We start from the raw sequence: 16,859 nt of genomic DNA, 5'->3' as shown, positions 1-16,859 counted from the left end.
CCTCCAGAGCGAGGCACTGGGATCTATCTGCTTTTCAGACGCAGCAGTGACTCGCTTCATCATCATGTTGCCCGGGATTACGTCCCCGGTGTCCAAATCGACCGGGAAGTTTACGTCCGGGCCGTCGTCAATGCAAGTGACGACGGCGCGCCGAAAGCCCTTGGGGTCTCCACAGACGAAGGCACGGCAGTAGTACTCGATCGTGTCACCAGCACACAGAGTCTCTGGAGACAGCTCAGAGGCGCTGAGGCCCGGCATGCTGCTCTGGTGTGTGCTGGGGCGCGTGCGGCTTTCCGGGTTGGCGGCGCTGCTGCTGCTCGTCGACAGCTTCCGCGAGATACTGACTGGAGTGTGCCACCTAAAAGTGGCCCAAATTTGGGTGTGGCCCACCCCAGTCAGTGGACCTTGCATGCTCATCCTCGGCGGGAGCACATCGCGCCGGATGCGCCACCCGGCTGTGCGCGCTGCCGCAGCGGGGCATCCGAGAATGGCCTCTCCATGCATAGTGTGCTGGGTTTTACGGTGATTTTCAGGCGGGTACAGGTGAACTTAACGTTTTATCCTGTTCCAGACGGTGAACGTGGTCGCTGAGTCTTCCGCGAACTCATCCCAACCGCCACTGAGGGTTCGTACCGTAGATGGTCCGCTGAATGCGAATCCGGCCAGTCCATTATTAATAATAAGGACAGCCTGGATTCAGTGACATATGGGTCGTATCCAATACTCGTTGAAAGTTCGGAAGTGACGCCGTCGAGTCCCTTGCACCTTGGCGTCTCCGTACATCACATGACCGAGGGTTCGTCGCTTGAACATCTTGGGCGGTGTCACGTCTTTGTCGACGGGTGATAATCCGCAACTACGGAGAAATCACTACACCACAACTGCCCCTGTCGCAATGGAAGCCACGGTACTGGTGCCCGTTGTGACATTTCTTCATCTCCAATTCACCATCCAGTCACCGTATGTTCAAGCGTTTGAACCGAGCCGTGTCCGACGTGTTTCAGCGTCTCAACCCTCGCCGACGTCGCGAACGTGAACAGCTGGAGGTACGTCAGCTCATCCTTCTCTTGAATCATCGGCACCTTGCTCATCGCCCCGCATTACTCGACTTGTTTCTCAGGAGGGCAAGACCGAGGGTTCGAACGCCCCTCAGTCTGCTACACTTCCCCTGACAGCAGCGTCATCAGCCAGTCCTCCGGCGCTTCCTGACCCGGACTCTTCACCCCCTGCGGTAGCTCCTGCGACACTCCCTGTCGCCGCTGAATCCGCGGAGATGGCTCCTGCTGCTCCTCCTGCGCCTGCTGGTGGTCCACCACCACTCACCGAAGATTCGCTGCGCGCCATGCTGGCTGAAAGTACGGAGGCATCGGTCTATCACATGATGACCTCGATAATTCCGTACTTGACTGCAATGGCTCGTCACCAAGTGCAGCTCAGCGTTGCGCCTCCTCTCCACGACGATTTACACGCTCAACGTCGCCTCGAGACTGCTGTTGGTTTCGATGATGTCCTCGCTGCGGTACAATTTCTTCCTGACGCGCTGTCGGCATTACCCGAACGAGTCGCCAATTTGGAACGTCAGTTGCGGTTTGCTCAGTCCGAGGCTGCTGCCGCCGTACGTTCGGTGGCACCCCAAATCATGGCTCGTGAGAACGCGGAGACGTTCCTCAAGGCTGCCAACGCTGAGATCGAGACCCTTCACCACAACGTCAAGATTCTCCGCGAGTCGAACGCCAAGAACGACGCCATGCTCGCCACTGTTCAAGCCACTATGGAGCGACACGCAGAAGACTTGAATCGTCTGCACTGCGAGGTACAAGCTCGGGACGTTTTCATCAACACGTTGCACAAGAAGCTGGCTCGCGAACGCGAGGTGTACAAGTCTTCCATTGGAGCGAATACCGAGCAGACTCGGAAGCTTTATCTCCTTCTGGTAAAGCTTGCCCAGGGCAAGTATGTTGATAACGACACGCTCAAGGTCCTCGAGAACCAGCAAGACCGTAGCACTCGTCTCCTCCAAGCGAATCGCACCCTCCGTGCACACGTGAGTCTGGCCGGGATGGATCCCAAGGTACTTCGTCTGGTTGTTGATGGTACGTTCCTAATGTCGCTCCTTCCACCGTGTGTTCAGCAACTAACGTTCGTTCACAATCCTTCGTGATAGGTCTGACTGCGGGTGAGCTGGACCTGGACGCGCTGGACTTGGATCAAGAGACGTTAGTCGCTTTGCGGCGCATCCAGTCTACTACCGTGTCTTCGGGCGATCCTCAAGCTCTTTCTGCAGCTTTGGCCAAGGCCGCTCACCAAGCGGCCCATGGGAAGTCCCATAAGCGCCTTCGACCAGGTGGCGAGGATTCAGACGACGATCCGGACGACTCTGACGAAGACAAGGCTCCAATCCCGACGGACAAGGCCAGTACTTCGATGGCAGCTGCTGGTCTCGGTGATGCGCCACCTGCCGATACTTCAACTCCCAAGTCGGCTCGTAGATCGCTATTCGGTCCGAAGGCGTGGAAGAAGGCGGCCCAGAAGAAGCGCAAGAAGTCTCGTCCTCATTCTCCTGCCAAGTCGCCCCGTCGTCATATGAAGACTCGGTCCAAGTCTGTACCGTCTTCTCCAAGTTCATAGTCGCCACCTCCTACACCAGCGTCTTCCTCAACTCCTGCCGTGGTCGGCCTCAGCGGCGACCAGAGTGACGTGGACATAGGGAATGCTGGTCCAAGCAGCGTCCCTTCGGTTCAAGAAACCGTCACAGAGCCTTCGGGTAAAGATGTGGGACCCTGGGGATCACAACGATGTTCCTGATTCTCCTGACGCGCCTTCGCCCCCGCCTCAGGGTCCACCCGATGTGGCCAAGCCACCTGCTTTAACAATTTCTCCTTCTTCAGCCGACATACGTGCTGCTGAAGAAGCTCTGCGTGAGGCCTAGCAAATGCGACTCATGTTCGGCTCAAGCCGGGTCACCCCTGAAGTTGCTATGACGTCGGCTTTATCGCGACGCCTCTGGTCTTCTGTATCATCAGCTTCGATCCTTCTCCACCGTTCGGCGCATGTTACCTCTGGTTCGTTCTCCACTGGAGGGGGTCGGTCCTCCACCGCCGTCGGAATAGGGTATTTTCGTAATTCCACAGCTGGCGGCTGGTGTGACAACCAGTCCTCGTACAGTCGTTGTTCCTTCTGCAGCAAATATTTGTCCATCATTGACTCAAATGCTAATATCTGCCAGTCACGGTATTTCGCCGAGTTCACGCGGACATTTCCCTCATTGACCAGTACTCCATGTGGTTGCCATTTTATCACATAAAAGTGATGTAGACACCAGACTGACTTGGGTCGTACATTTGTAATTAGTACATGGATTGGTTTTCCTCGACGATTAAAAACAACCGTGGGAATCCAACCCTTCGTCCGTCGCACCCACAACTCATGCGTCGATTCACTGGGTTGCCGCCTGGGCTATTTGAACTCAGCGGTCATTCGACTTTCGATTGTTAACCCGTCTGGTGGCCCACATGGGACATTTGGTCCGAGCTCGGTCCCTCTCATGGGGTAGCTTGACCGACGAGTTGTACAGCTCCAGACGGACCCCAGTTGAGATCATGAAGTCAGTGCCGAGAATCAAATCGACTCCGGCATGATGAGGCATTATCCACACTTCAAACTCGTATGCCACTTCCCAGCCGAGTGTCACCTTCACGACTGCTCGTGACGTTGTCACCATTCTGTCTTTACTTATTCCTTGTATGTCGATCCGCTTATCTCGACTGGCCACTCTCTTGAGACGCAGCTTCTTCGCGAAGTACTCACTAATCGCCGAGACATTTGCTCCGGCGTCCAATCGTGTCTTGGTCCTTCGGTCGTTCACTGCCCCCAATACGAGAGCTCTCATTCTAACTCGGCGATCAAACGTCTGTGCTGACCACCATCCCAGCCGTTCTCCTGGAAGCAGCTTCATGATTATGGTACGATGCACAGTCTGGTCTGACTGCCGAGTTATACTTGCAATCGCTCGGTAGTTATCATCTAACTCACCGAGCTCGCGTTCAATTCCGTCCATTTCACACATCCAATTGCCATCCCCGCTTCGTCCCTCCTGCTTCGCCTACGAAGGCAAACAAGAAATTCGCCTCAACTGCAGGTTCAGCTGACTGTGGCAGCCCGGCATATTCCAACCCAGGCAGTGTTGGCGGGCCGCCGCGTTTAAATCACTCGGCGTGTAAAGGTTTTGCAGGTCTTCTGGCACTTGCGAGTTGTCGACAGAGTTCTTCACGAACGCAGCCAGCTTCTCGTATTGACGAAACAGTTCGCACTGGCCGACTTCATGGACTTGTCTGCAGAATTTGCAGCGCCGCCGACAGTCGTGAGCCGAGTGCCCCGTTCTTCCACAAGCTGCACAAGGTCCTCGCTGTGAGCTTGTCGCTTGATCCATCTCCACGGTTCGACTTTTCTCGTTGGTTGTACGGTCGCAGAGGTCGATTCGCTGAGCTCCCCCAACTTCGATTCCAGCCCTTCTGGTCTCCCGCCGATTCTCTCGGCGGTCCGGTGTATTTCCCTTATCCTTGGCACGGCGTCTATGTAGTCGTCGTCTTCCGCTGAGTCGTAACCTCCGGACTGGTTCCCATCATCCCATTCGTCTTCGGAGTTGTATGGACTCGGCGGGCTCTGATCGAGTAGTTCTTCCCCGTCAGAGTCTGCGTCAACGAAAGTGACTCGGCGATCGCGGTTGTCTTATTTGCGACTACGCTTCTCATCGCGACGTCCATCTCGGCGTTCATCTCGGCGGCTTGGATCCTTCCGCTTATTGTCTCGGCCTCGTGCGATCACGAGTCGGTCGCGTTGCTTCTTGCGCTTTTCACCGTGCTCCACCTTACTAATGTCTTCCAACTGCAAGGGGTACATCACATCCATCACATCATCATCTCCATAATGCAGCAAGAAGTGCTCGACATGGTCAACTGCGTCGGCGCCACCTTTCTCGTACTGGATCTTGGCTGTCCGAGCATACCCATTGAGTCGGATCAAGAAGTCACAGATTTGCTCGTTGTCTTTGCGTCACGCCGAGTAGTAACAAGTGCGAGTGGACTGTTCAAAGTGTGAGCAATAGTAGCCAAGGAACGCCTCGCTGAGTAGTTTTCAGCGTCGCTGAGTCTTCTGCGGCAGTTGCCTATACCAACTCTTCGCCGCGCGTCCCAAGCATAGCCAAAATGGGTTGCACCAGGCACTTTGGGGCATACTTGTGCTCTTCATCTCGTAGATAAAACGCTTGAGCCACTGAAGCGATGCGTCAGAACGGTACCGTTTGCCTTCGAACTCGGCGATTTTGTCGAGTGAAGCGTGAGTCCCAACTTCCAGGTACTGAGGCGAGTCTTATGCTGCCGCGTCGAAGCTCAAGTTTCGGATGTAGTCCTTCACGGTTTCTTCACGGTTTCCTCTCACATCGAAGGGGTCTTCGTCGTCCTCGTGAGCTTCAGCTTCGTCTGCAGCGTCATACAATTCACGGTAGCGACCTGCATTTCGCTGTCCACGACACGGTGCTCGCTGAGTCGGGTTGAGCTTCATCGGAGTCAGCATGTGGGAAACTTCGAAGTATGGAGTGCCTTGCGTAGCGCGAAACACCTCACGTCTCTTCATCTCTGGGGTCTTCGGCAAAGGAATTTTGCTTGGGTCTTCGCCGAGTGCTTTGAACTCAGCTACTCGGCTGTACACCTGCTTCGTTCCACCAGGGGCCTTCTCCAATCCAAACGCCACTCTCGACTTCTTCCTCCATTGCCAGAGCTCAGCTCCGCCGCGGGTCAGACTCCAGTCGGACAGGATGAGGCTGTTTGGTCGGCTGTTGCACCGATAGCCCATCGCCTTTAGCAGCAACACAGTTTCTTCCATCAACTGATTGATGTTGGCTGCATGCACCGGTTGAGTTAGCTCGGGCCCCAAGATCGGCCACGTGGCCTGCGCCATCGCCACAGGCGCAAACATCATCATTCACTCCGAACTCGTCCTCATCTCTTCGTCAAGTCGAGCCAACACTTTATTGGCGCTCGGAGAATCGGCGTTCCTCGTCGTTTTCAGAATAAGGGGCGGACGGTCCCCTTGAGCAACGCCATGTTCTTCTTCATCTTCTTCATCGTCCGCACCTTCGTCGAGCTCGGCGGACAAGTTGCGCTTGACAGGACGTGGGGCTCGCATGCGTCCCACCTGCAGCGTCAACTCTTCCATTCCGCCACGTAACTCGGCGGTAGTCTTCGTTTCTCCGAGCTCAGCGGTCTCGGCCTTCTCTTCATACTCTCCTTCACTTGCATCTCCGTCCCCATCGAAGTGGACGGTTCGTCCCACCTCCATCGTTATGGCGATGAGTCGTTGATCTGCCGGGTCCGACCCCGCGAGAGGCGATCCTCCAGCCGTCGCTGGACTTCCGTCGCTCGGAGTTGCTGATCCCTTGACCAGCTTCACTCTTCTCTTTCTGTTCTCTTCCTGTTAACTTGGTTAGCTGGCACCTATAAAAACAAGCACACACTCCTGTTCCCGGGTCGCGGCACCAGTTGTGGTGTAGTAGAACACACAAATACCGTCAGATGTGGATTCCTTACACAAACCACAGCAAACCGCCGAGTTAGGTCGGCAGCTGTATGGCCTGCGCAGAGGGTGGTCCCCTCGCGGTTCGGCCCTTCCGGGGCAGACGAGTGGCTCGCTTCCACTCAGTTCTGACTAACCAAGTCAGAGCACTTCCGAGGCTCTGCCGAGTTTGTTTCGGCTGAGCTCGTTCACAAACCCTGTGCCCTCCACCAAAGGATGGACGACGGCGCGCGAGCGCTTTTACAGGTCACCGAGCGCAGAGGCTGCTCAGCTAGAAGTGTTACGGCACCCGGGCTATCCGACATACCGGCCCGCTGAGTGTGCGGGATTTTCTTTCGCGCGTAGCGAGACTTTGTCCTACCCGGACCGACCTAATCTCTTGGCGCTACCAGTCAATACCCTACAAGCTATATCTCTCGAGTATTGACAGCAGGCATAATCCATCCCTATGCAGGGACTTAACGGAAGAGTGTACACGTGTCTTGGACTAAGAAAATTATGCTCTGTTATCTTCTGGGAGCCTTTTCGGCTTTCCCTATTTAATCCTATGCTTCTCATACAAATATCTAGTAAAATGTAGTCGCTTCGGATCTCTACCGACCCTTCCGCTGGGTTCAGGCGACCGTTCAGCTCAGCGGCTATCCGGATAGCATCATCCGGACAGATTGCTGAGTACTTGCCGTGATCCTTTGTTCCTAAGCTCTGGGTTATCAGACCGAGCCGATTCTTAATCTAAAGTAGGTTGACGTATGGTCGAATCTGGAAATCCCTACACCACATTAGCATACTCAAAATAACCAGATCATGCCTAGATTTATTCACGTTATCACGCCATCTATTATAGTAGCAGCAAGCATTACCTGTGCTGAGAGAAGAATACCCACCTCGACAGCGGCGTTCGTCCAAGCATTCAGCTATGCCGCCCCAGTCCGTTTAAGAGTCCAAAATAGAAGAGATCACAAAGTCCAGCAGTGCAGGTGAGGGACCCCGTTTTCTCCTTTGATAGCGAAAGAGATATACGATACTTTCTGCAGTAATGTTGAAGAGATAGCAGTAGAGACTTTGCGAATTTACCCGAAAAAAACTATCAGGCCTGACATGAGCATCTACATTTAGCCAAGTCAGACTGCACGCCAGCGAGATTGGGTTGTGCTAACAGCAGACAATTTTGCGCCACTAGTTGCTTCAGCCTATACTAACTACCAGAAGGGCCCAAAGGACCCTTTTGAAATTGAAGTGTATGTGCTCGCTGCGAAGAGGAGCGCCGCACGCTCCCAGGGACCCGGCGTGCTACTGCATCAAGAATGCAAAAAGCACAGCTTGTATCGATGGGTACTTGGCACAGAGGCCCGATCTCCAAGCTGGAAAGAATGCCAGAGCCCACTGGTCGATCTCCCATGCCCATCAGCTAGAGGGCTCTATTATTACACCGCCCGACACTGCTACCTTCGCTCACGCTCAGCATCTCGACGATATGCTGGCTGAAGAGAAGGTTTGAAAAGGAGAGCGCGTACAACACGGTCAACGTACGGATTAATGGGTCGCAAGAGATTCCAATCACTTTCAATATACAAGCGCTTCGCCTTGGTTTGCAGTTGTCCAACTACAACCTATTGGCGAGCGGAGTCCTTTCCTTCTTTGTGCCTCCACAGGAGCAAACGAAGGCGCCGAAGACCTTGACCACGCCAGTGATTAGCGCTTCATCTCATTCAATTTAGGTGAAAACAATGCATTAAATCTGAAATTTGTCTTGCTACTCTCGATAAAATCTAACTCCCACCCACCCCTCCCTCCTCCCCCATTATTTACTCTATACTGAATGCCACCTCGTTTACTCCTCCTGAACCATACCCGCAATGCTGAAAAAGGTTTACCCCGTGCTCCTCACACCGTAGGCATTGCTTCATCGCCACCTATAAAACGAGCTCTGGGTAATGAGCGAAGACCATATTAGCGCATCGCTGTATCCAGCTCAGAGAGGCCTCGGCACTGCTTAGGAAACCGTTGCTTCACCTCTGCAAGAAGCTTCTCAGCATAGAAGCAGGAATGGCTCGCATACGAAGCAACATAAGCTTTGATGTCAGCAGGATACACTGGCCGAGCTTCTCTCTCTTTGGCTAGCACATGCCCAGTCTCCTCGAACTGGGCATACCACCTCCTCACTGCTCGACCCGAAACTCCGAGAACGCGCCCTACCACCTCACATGGCAATGCATAAGCGTAGTGTAGCGTAGCTGCGCGCCATATAAAATCTGCCGAGTAGATGGCCGTCTTGGACTAGAGCTCGAGGGAGAAGAATGGCGAATGACAGCGAGTCGATTCAATTTGTCAAATTGAAAGTAGGAATGAGATTAAGTACGAAAATTTACTTTGTTTTACATGGAACGTGAGTTCATTCTTATTAATGCTTTTGAGGCATATTTAAATGTCCCCAAGATAGGCATTTTGATTGTTTTTTACAATAATTTGTTCGCTATTAAAAGTGGCGAGCTATACAATACTGGAAGTAATTAGGAGAAAATCTATTGGCCTAGCCAAATGCTTTCAAGATTTGTCGAGGAATTGTTGGATACAACTCTTGTCATTTTCCCAATTAATTATGCAGTCTACAGTACATTAGATTTTTTAATACTTGAAGTAGAACGTAGAAATTAATAGTATCTACTAGCCTGGTATAACCAGGCCTTCCGATTTTACAAAATTACTATTTTTTGCAGCAGTACTTAGGTACCGTTATTAATTAACTAAACCAAGTTTAATTCCTTGAAAACATATGCTATTTATCTCTAGATGGTGCCTCATGAAGGAATCCTTCGCCCATCTGCGATCTGATGGTCCTTCAGTCTGAAGTTCAGACTCTGAAGTTCAGAAGGATCATCAGATGGCAGATGGGCGATTTCGTGCAAGAGATGGTCTCGCTCGTTCCAAGGGAGTTTTTGTGGAAGTGAGTTCATGCACTGAGATGGAGGAAGTTAATTAGTCCACTGGAGCGAGCGGGATGCAGGGCTGCCCGACATTTGCGAAGGTTTTTTCGCGCCAAGCTCTTCAGCAAGCCGAGTACATGTAATGCACTCTCCAGCGGTGAGAGGGTCTATTTATCGCAGAGCAAAGCAAAATGGCATCCATCCGCTTTATCTTTGGATTGTGGTGGTGATGAGAGCTTCAAATTAGAAGTACATGTACATGTATTTACAGCTCGAAGTTATATTGTAAGGAATAAAACGGTAGTAATAAGTTGCATTTTGGGGTATTATGATCTCGAAAATGAATCGTTAATAAAAGATTTTAGACTATGTTTTACTTAAAAATAATGCTTTACTTCGGGCTGTAGCTTCGAAGCAAAGCATTTGTAATACTGTACATGCACAGCTTGATGCGTATGTTTCAAAACGTTAAAAACCTCGAGAGCTGTTTTATCAAAGCAATTAACCTCGGTTTCGGCTACCATTTTGGGAGCCACACGTTGCAAGTGGTACCGGTACACTTTCACTTTACAACTCTTTCCCCAAGGAGCACGTAGTCTGCATACTCTACCTCGAATTCGCGTCAAGATAATCATGCAATCACGGTACATTTTGCTCGTGGCGGTGGCTACCCTCGTCTCCACACAGGAAACTAGTGGTGCGACTCTTTCCATGTCGAGTTCAAGTCCATTGAATGAACATGAAAGTATAAGAATCAACCACCGATTTCTGAGGACGCACACAGAAGACCATGCTGTTGAGGAAGAGGAGAGGGCACCATGGGATTTTAAAAAATTCAGTGCCAACTTAGCTGACCTGGGGAAGCTTAAACTACCGGACCTGGCGAAGCTTAAGCAAAGCCTACCAGACTGGGATAAAATCGCGGGTTATGGGAAAGCTACTGGCACGGCAGCCAAACTTGCTAGCGCGAAATCGTTCGATGAACGGCTTGCAATTATCAACGGAGTTAAGGATATCGACGAGATGAATGCCCTCTTTTTGATGACCAAGCCTCTCCTAAAGAATGTGCTTCCCGACTATGACGACACTACGTCCTTGGAGGCGCTTTTGAGAATGATAAAAAGTTCTGACTTGGATGATGACATGAAGGCATTGGCTTTGATAGCTTTCCAGCGGTATGAAGGCAGCTTGAAAGCTGGTACCTCGAAACTTGATGTTAATCCGTGATGGAGTTTGGTGGTGGCATGAACCTCAAGAGCCTTGAGTCAAGACTGGTAACAGCACAGTCGGTGCCTGTCGGTAAAGCAAAACATCATAGACACTAAGACAGCACCAATACAGAACGCAATAGTACAAGCAAGGCGCAAAGTGGTCTAGTTATTTGAACACATTAATACTCCTTGAGCGTCAGTCTCGGCACGATGTTCATGGCCTGTAACTCCTGGAACAGCAGTTTGCACGCGTACGGGATGCGGATGCTCACCACCTTCTCCTCTGACTTGCAATGTTGGCACCATCCTTCGTAGCCCAGCATACGACAGCCCTGACACACATCAGCGCTGAAGGCGTCACTGGACAGCATGAGACGCTCCATGAGCAACATACTGGCGCCGTAGCCGATCAGACAATCGCGTTCCATTTCTCCGAGACGCAGACCACCATCACGTGAGCGACCTTCAGTTGGCTGACGCGTCAAGACGGCTCGAGGACCACGTGCACGAGCGTGCATCTTGTCCATCACCATGTGCTTCAGTTTCTGGTAATAAATCGGTCCCATAAAGATGTAGCACTCGATGGCCTCACCGGTGATACCCGACGTGAGATAGTCTTTACCAGCATAGTTAAAACCATTCTTCACCAGCTCACGAGAGCAGTCCAAGACGTGATCAGCCGAGCCATACTTCTCGCCAAAGGCTGTTCCATAAGCACGACGGCCCGTGAGGACTCCAGCCTTGCCTGCAATCAACTCAATCATCTTGCCGACAGTCATTCGACTGGGGAAACCGTGAGGGTTCATGATCAGATCGGGGCAAATACCTTGGTCGTTGAAGGGCATGTCTTCCTGGTTGCGGATCGTACCACACACACCCTTTTGACCGTGACGACTACTGAATTTGTCCCCAATTTCCGGACGACGAGTCTGACGGATCAGCACCTTGACCAAGAAGTGGTTGGCTTCAGAAGACGTCAAGAGCACCTTGTCCACGTAGGCTGGAATCGGTCCCTTGTACGTTGTCGGTGACGGTGAGTACGTCACGTCGAGTGGATCACGTCCGTCAACCGAGTCGTTGAACTGTGTCGGCTGCTCCTTGTTGATCATAATCGCACCGTTCTGAACGATGCCGCCAACGCGACTGATACCGTCTGCATCTAACGACGAGAACTTGGCGTTGCGGAAGCCCATGCCAGCACCGCCCGCGGCTGCCAAACTATCGAAATCCGGTGGTCCCACAATGCGATCGTACGAGCCATTCGCGTACTTTTTAATCATCGTCTGGTACTTTTTGAAAACCATACAACGTCCGAAGCCGCGATCCAGCGAAGCCTTGTTCAGCACGATGGCATCTTCAATATCGTAGCCAGAGTAGCTCATAACAGCCACGATAGCGTTTTGTCCAGCTGGCACACGGTCGAAATTCACGAGATCTAACACACGGGTCTTCACCATGGGCATTTGCGGGTAGACCATTGTGTACAGGAGCGTGTCGATACGCTCGAATTGGTTCATAGCGATCGTACCGATAGCTTGTTTCCCCATGGCACATTGGTACGTGTTACGCGGAGATTGGTTGTGGTGAGGGTACGGGATAAGACCCGACACAACGCCCAGGATCGTCACCGGATCGATCTCCAAGTGAGTCGTGCGGTCACCGATCTCGCTCTCGTGCAGAGCCACAAGACAGTTGTTCTCCTCGTTCACATCCACGTATTCCACACAGCCTTCCACGATGAGACTGCTGAGGTCACGTACTCCAGCACGCAGCTCGTCTAAATGACGCTGCGTTAACCGCGTACGATGCGTCACAGGGTCGATAAGCAGCAGCGGGCGGCACACACGACCACCATCGGACGCAATGTACACGACGCGCTGCACATCGTGGATCATAACGGACACGAACTCGCCAATGAGACCGGCACGTCGAATACGACGCAGACGCGTCACGAAAGCGCGCGGGTTCACGTGGGTGCCAATAATCACACCATTCAGCATCACCAGGTAGTTGGACGCGTGATTAATCTCTTCCCCAGAGCTCAGAGACACGTCCGTCACGCCCAGATCGAAACACAGGCGCTTGATCGGAGCAGGCTCTTCGTCCGACGTCACATGACACAATAGGGCCAGGTTTTTCACGAGACCGCAAGCTTCACCTTCAGGTGTATCAGCAGGACAGAGCATCCCCCACTGCGACGGCTGCAGCGAGCGCGGACCTGACACTTTACGCGTTTTCTCGAACTGCGACGAGATGCGCGTCATCATTCCCAGCGCCGACATGTACGAGAGACGCGAGAGCACATGCGTGACGCCAGCACGATCCATTCGGAACCGCTTCAGCGTCCAGTTCCCCGTCGACAGAGCGTGGTAGAAACCCTGCGTGATGGTGTCGGTGCGAACACACTTGAGGATGTCGAACACGGACGCGCGGTTGGGCTTGCTCAGCACCATGTCGGCTTGACGTTTCAGGTCGCTGTTAAAGCGTTTAAACAGGTCTTCGAACAGCAGCGACAGCAGCTGACCCGCCAGCTCCAGACGCTTGTTGCCGTAGTAATCCTTGTCATCCAACCGCGTACGGTCCTTGTCGGTGAACAGGATGCGACGCACAATGTGGGCCACATAGATACTCTTGAGACGGAAGTTGAAGTTGTCGCACGGCACGTGATTCAGCACCAAGTTGGCCAGCGCCGACCGCGCAGCATCCACCAGGTTGCGGTCGTTCTGCGGTCGTCCAGCGCCGCCACGATGACGTCCACCCATCGCTCCGATCTTGGTGAGCGCATTCATCTTGGATCCAATATACTCGAGAGCCTGTTGCTGCGTAAAGACCTTGAGATCCGACGCTTCTTCGAACGACGCAGAGAGCGCGTCGCAGATATCCGACTCACTGCCCACTAAGCTGACGATCTCCTGGTCGCTCTCCACTCCCATGCCTCGGAACACAATGACAATCGGGATGTCACTGCCGAAGGAATTCGACTTCAAGTATACGCGCCCTTTGTTGAGGAAGATGTTGGTCCTGGACTTGCGTTCGTGTGTGGAACTTGTAATACTGGCGCACACATTGTGCTTGCCGTCTTCCTCGATGATAACTCGGTTCTTGGACAGCTGTTCGTGGATGAGCACCACCTTCTCCACGCCACGAACGATGAAGTAACCACCCGGATCGTACGGACACTCTTTGAGCTTGGCCAGCGCTGCCTCGCTCTTGCCAGCGAGCACACAGCGCGAGCTGCGGAGCATGATGGGGATACGCCCAATAAGCACCTTGTTATTAGTCACGATCTTATTGCCGCGACGGTAGCGCACGCTCACGTAGACAGGCGCGGCGTAAGTGCGGTCTCGAAGACGGCACTGATGAGGAGTGACGCTGGCGCTTACGAAGGCTTCTTCGTCGATGGAAGGTGCGCCCAGCTGGATGTCCGTGTACTGTAAGAAGAACTTGGGGTCGGCGTCGCTGCGGACGACGTTATTAGCCTGTGCACGCACGATGTTGCGCATATCTACAGACGTAAAGTAGTCGAACGAGTCGATGTGTTGCTTCACAAGGCCGCGCAGTTGCAGGAAATAGGGCAAGAGCTTCCATTTGTCCTTGACACTGCTAACCGGCTTCTCCAGCTCCTCCATCGACACGGCGGACGGCGGCGTCATGCCGGCAGGACCCGCAGATGGAGCCATGGCAGAATGCAGAGTGATTGTGGCTTTACGGCGTTTGGGAAACTACTGGTCGGCGGTGAATGGTGTGAAAAACATCAAATAGACAGCCCCAGAAATGTAGCCATCTATTCGTTTCATGCACCAACGCAAAAACTTGCATCATTATTCTTTGCAATTGCAATGGTACCCATAATTGGCTTTTAGACACTTGGAGTTGCTGACAACTTGCCTGCTTTCAGTTCCATATTTGGATCGTTACAGTTCGTGCGTGTTCGTGGACACACTGGCGCTCCGCAGATGCGCAAGCAGCTCTGTTACGAGGGATCCTTGGGCGTGCAGCACGTCCAGCAATGCCTGGCGCTCCTTCCCGTCTTGTTGGGCCTTCTGCTTTTCCCAGGCCAGTCTCTCTTCTTCCAGAGCCACACGTCGCTCCTCCAGCCGTAATTTCCGCTCTTCAAAATTCGACAGTGTTTCCGCACCAGTCCTATCCATGCGGGGTCTCTTCAGCTCCTGCACAGGGCCACCAATTGGCACTGACGGCGTCCGCAGTGGACGTTTGTTGCCATTCTGCAGCAACTGATGTTGTACTGTGAGATTCTGAGGCACCGGACTGGGGGGACTGGAGCGAGCAGGTACAGCCGACGTCGCAGACGGAGCGGGGGCAATGGGCATCAAAGGAGCTGCCGACGGCACGGCGGCAGGAGGAGGAGGAGGCGTGAGACCCGCAGACGGCGGTAGCGTCAAACCGCCCGGTCCTTCAAGCTCTGCTAAGCCATGTTGCGCCACTTGCAGTGCCGATTGCACGCGTTTCTCGCGCATTGCTCCCTTGTTAAGTGTTTGCTCGTCCACCTAAAATACACCATAACTCGATCAGTTGTCAACGGACTTGGCCTATTTCAGTCGCAATAGCTACGTACCACACGCGCCAGGATAGCTAGCAGCTTATTGCGCATATCGAACTCCTCGGGTGTCCCGGAGCCGCGTAACGCGGACAATTCGTTCTTGCGAAAAGCTTCAAGCAACATGTCTATGCGCCGTTTAACTATAGCGTGGTCCAGCGCACTACCGCGCGTGAAGACCACGCCTTTCAAGCTCTCCAGCGCGGTCTGCACGCGCGAGGCCACCGCCATCCAGGCAGAGCGCGTGCGGCCGTAGCCAGCGGCCCACGGGAAATCGCGAATCACTTCACGCACCAACACCACGTCAAAGGCAGGTTTGAAGCGGAAGAGGCGGCGCTTGCCGCCAGCCGCGTCTTCCTCTTCGTCGCCTCGGAACTCGTCCATCATCTCAGCCTTCTGTTGGTTCTCCTCGAGCTCTTCCTGCTGCATTATTGCTTCGAGCGATTGGCGTTTGTTTTTGAACTGGTAAAAAATGAGCCTCGTTACAGAAATTTCTTTTCACCTGGTTTTTGTAAGGTTTGAAATGATCATTAAGATACACTGAGCGCGCGAAAATTTTCTTCTCTGAAGCCAACTTTTGCCTTACTGAAACCAAATGAACTTTTTCGAAAATTTCATGTGGTGTACCAAGCATCGAATTTCATTTTTTGCCTTTTTTTCATCAAAGTGTCCATGGCGGTGCCCGTGGTTATCGTGGACGACCACCACCACTGTCTACCCGACATCCACCTGGTTCGTCATTCATCTGCAACTTACTCCCGCCTCCATTCTGATATCTAAGACACTAAATTGCTGCCTCAGGCCATCCGCCAGCGTCTCCTACCCTTCGCGGGTATCCACGTGCTGCACGTCGACGCACATCCGGACTTATCCTTCCCGACTTCGGCAGACACCAGCGTCATCTTCGAACCAGAGACGCTATATGATACGCTGGACAAGTCGGTTGCAGGAATTGCCGAGTTTCTATTGCCGCTGGTGTTTGCAGGACACGTGAACCAGATCACATGGCTCAAACCTTCTTGGGCGACGCAGGTGAGCTAGTTTTGCTGTCAATGTGGACGTGTGTGGACTTTTGAGTTATTGGCGTCTATTGTAGATGCCGACGGGGGCCTTTAAACAACTCGCAATTGGAAAGCGCAAGTCAAATGGTTGGTACAGCGTTTGAAAGAGATTTGATCCTTTAAAATGCACTCAATTGCTAGCTACTGTAGGCTCGGTGGGGGTGACGAGTGAGTTACCTCACTTCGTAGAAGATGAATTATCCTGTCCTGTGAAGGATTTGGAGGTGTCGTCCGTAAGGATGTGGGATTTATTTGCCACAGAGACGAGTTCGTCCGGTGTAACAACTGAGGCGATGACAGCCGCTCGACAGAACTCCAAGGCCTATATCCTCGACATTGATCTGGACTATTTCTCAACATGGAATCCATTCTGTAAAGGTATTGTCGTGGCTGTTAGTTATATCAAGGTTCCATTTGGCTTCTGAAGACAATTTTTTGTTTTGTTTCTGTAGACTTGGAGACGTATATTGGAAAAGCAGCGGTGAACACGGTGACTCAAGTTTTCTCCTCTGTACGATACAAGCGAGAAACTCTC

The 16,859-nt window shown here is 52.7% G+C and overlaps 4 protein-coding genes across 4 annotated transcripts; 2 read left to right on the top strand and 2 right to left on the bottom strand.

Moving 5' to 3' along the window:
- Positions 1 to 10,127: 10,127 nt before the first annotated feature.
- On the top strand, positions 10,128 to 10,721 carry PITG_08174 (secreted RxLR effector peptide protein, putative; the record flags this gene model as incomplete). The annotated part of the gene is made up of 1 exon (XM_002904290.1): positions 10,128 to 10,721. One exon carries the CDS (start codon positions 10,128 to 10,130, stop codon positions 10,719 to 10,721), a length of 594 nt encoding a protein of 197 aa, XP_002904336.1.
- Positions 10,722 to 10,884: 163 nt separating this feature from the next.
- PITG_08173 (DNA-directed RNA polymerase III subunit 127.6 kDa polypeptide) lies at positions 10,885 to 14,385 on the bottom strand (the record flags this gene model as incomplete). Its single annotated transcript, XM_002904289.1, has 1 exon — positions 10,885 to 14,385. The coding sequence occupies one exon, from the start codon at positions 14,383 to 14,385 to the stop codon at positions 10,885 to 10,887; it is 3,501 nt and encodes a 1,166-aa protein (XP_002904335.1).
- An 81-nt stretch (positions 14,386 to 14,466) lies between these two features.
- PITG_08172 (uncharacterized protein) lies at positions 14,467 to 15,713 on the bottom strand (the record flags this gene model as incomplete). The annotated part of the gene is made up of 2 exons (XM_002904288.1): positions 14,467 to 15,213; positions 15,282 to 15,713. 2 exons carry the CDS (start codon positions 15,648 to 15,650, stop codon positions 14,620 to 14,622), a joined length of 963 nt encoding a protein of 320 aa, XP_002904334.1.
- A 222-nt stretch (positions 15,714 to 15,935) lies between these two features.
- PITG_08171 (uncharacterized protein) lies at positions 15,936 to 16,496 on the top strand (the record flags this gene model as incomplete). Its single annotated transcript, XM_002904287.1, has 4 exons — positions 15,936 to 15,995; positions 16,065 to 16,295; positions 16,360 to 16,422; positions 16,494 to 16,496. 4 exons carry the CDS (start codon positions 15,936 to 15,938, stop codon positions 16,494 to 16,496), a joined length of 357 nt encoding a protein of 118 aa, XP_002904333.1.
- Between the last annotated feature and the right edge of the window lie 363 nt (positions 16,497 to 16,859).

This window comes from Phytophthora infestans, genomic scaffold, assembly GCF_000142945.1.
Source record: "Phytophthora infestans T30-4 supercont1.12 genomic scaffold, whole genome shotgun sequence".
NCBI classification, from domain to species: domain Eukaryota; phylum Oomycota; class Peronosporomycetes; order Peronosporales; family Peronosporaceae; genus Phytophthora; species Phytophthora infestans.
The sequence above is the reverse complement of the archived record's forward strand: the minus strand, read 5'-3'. Positions and strand labels throughout refer to the sequence as shown.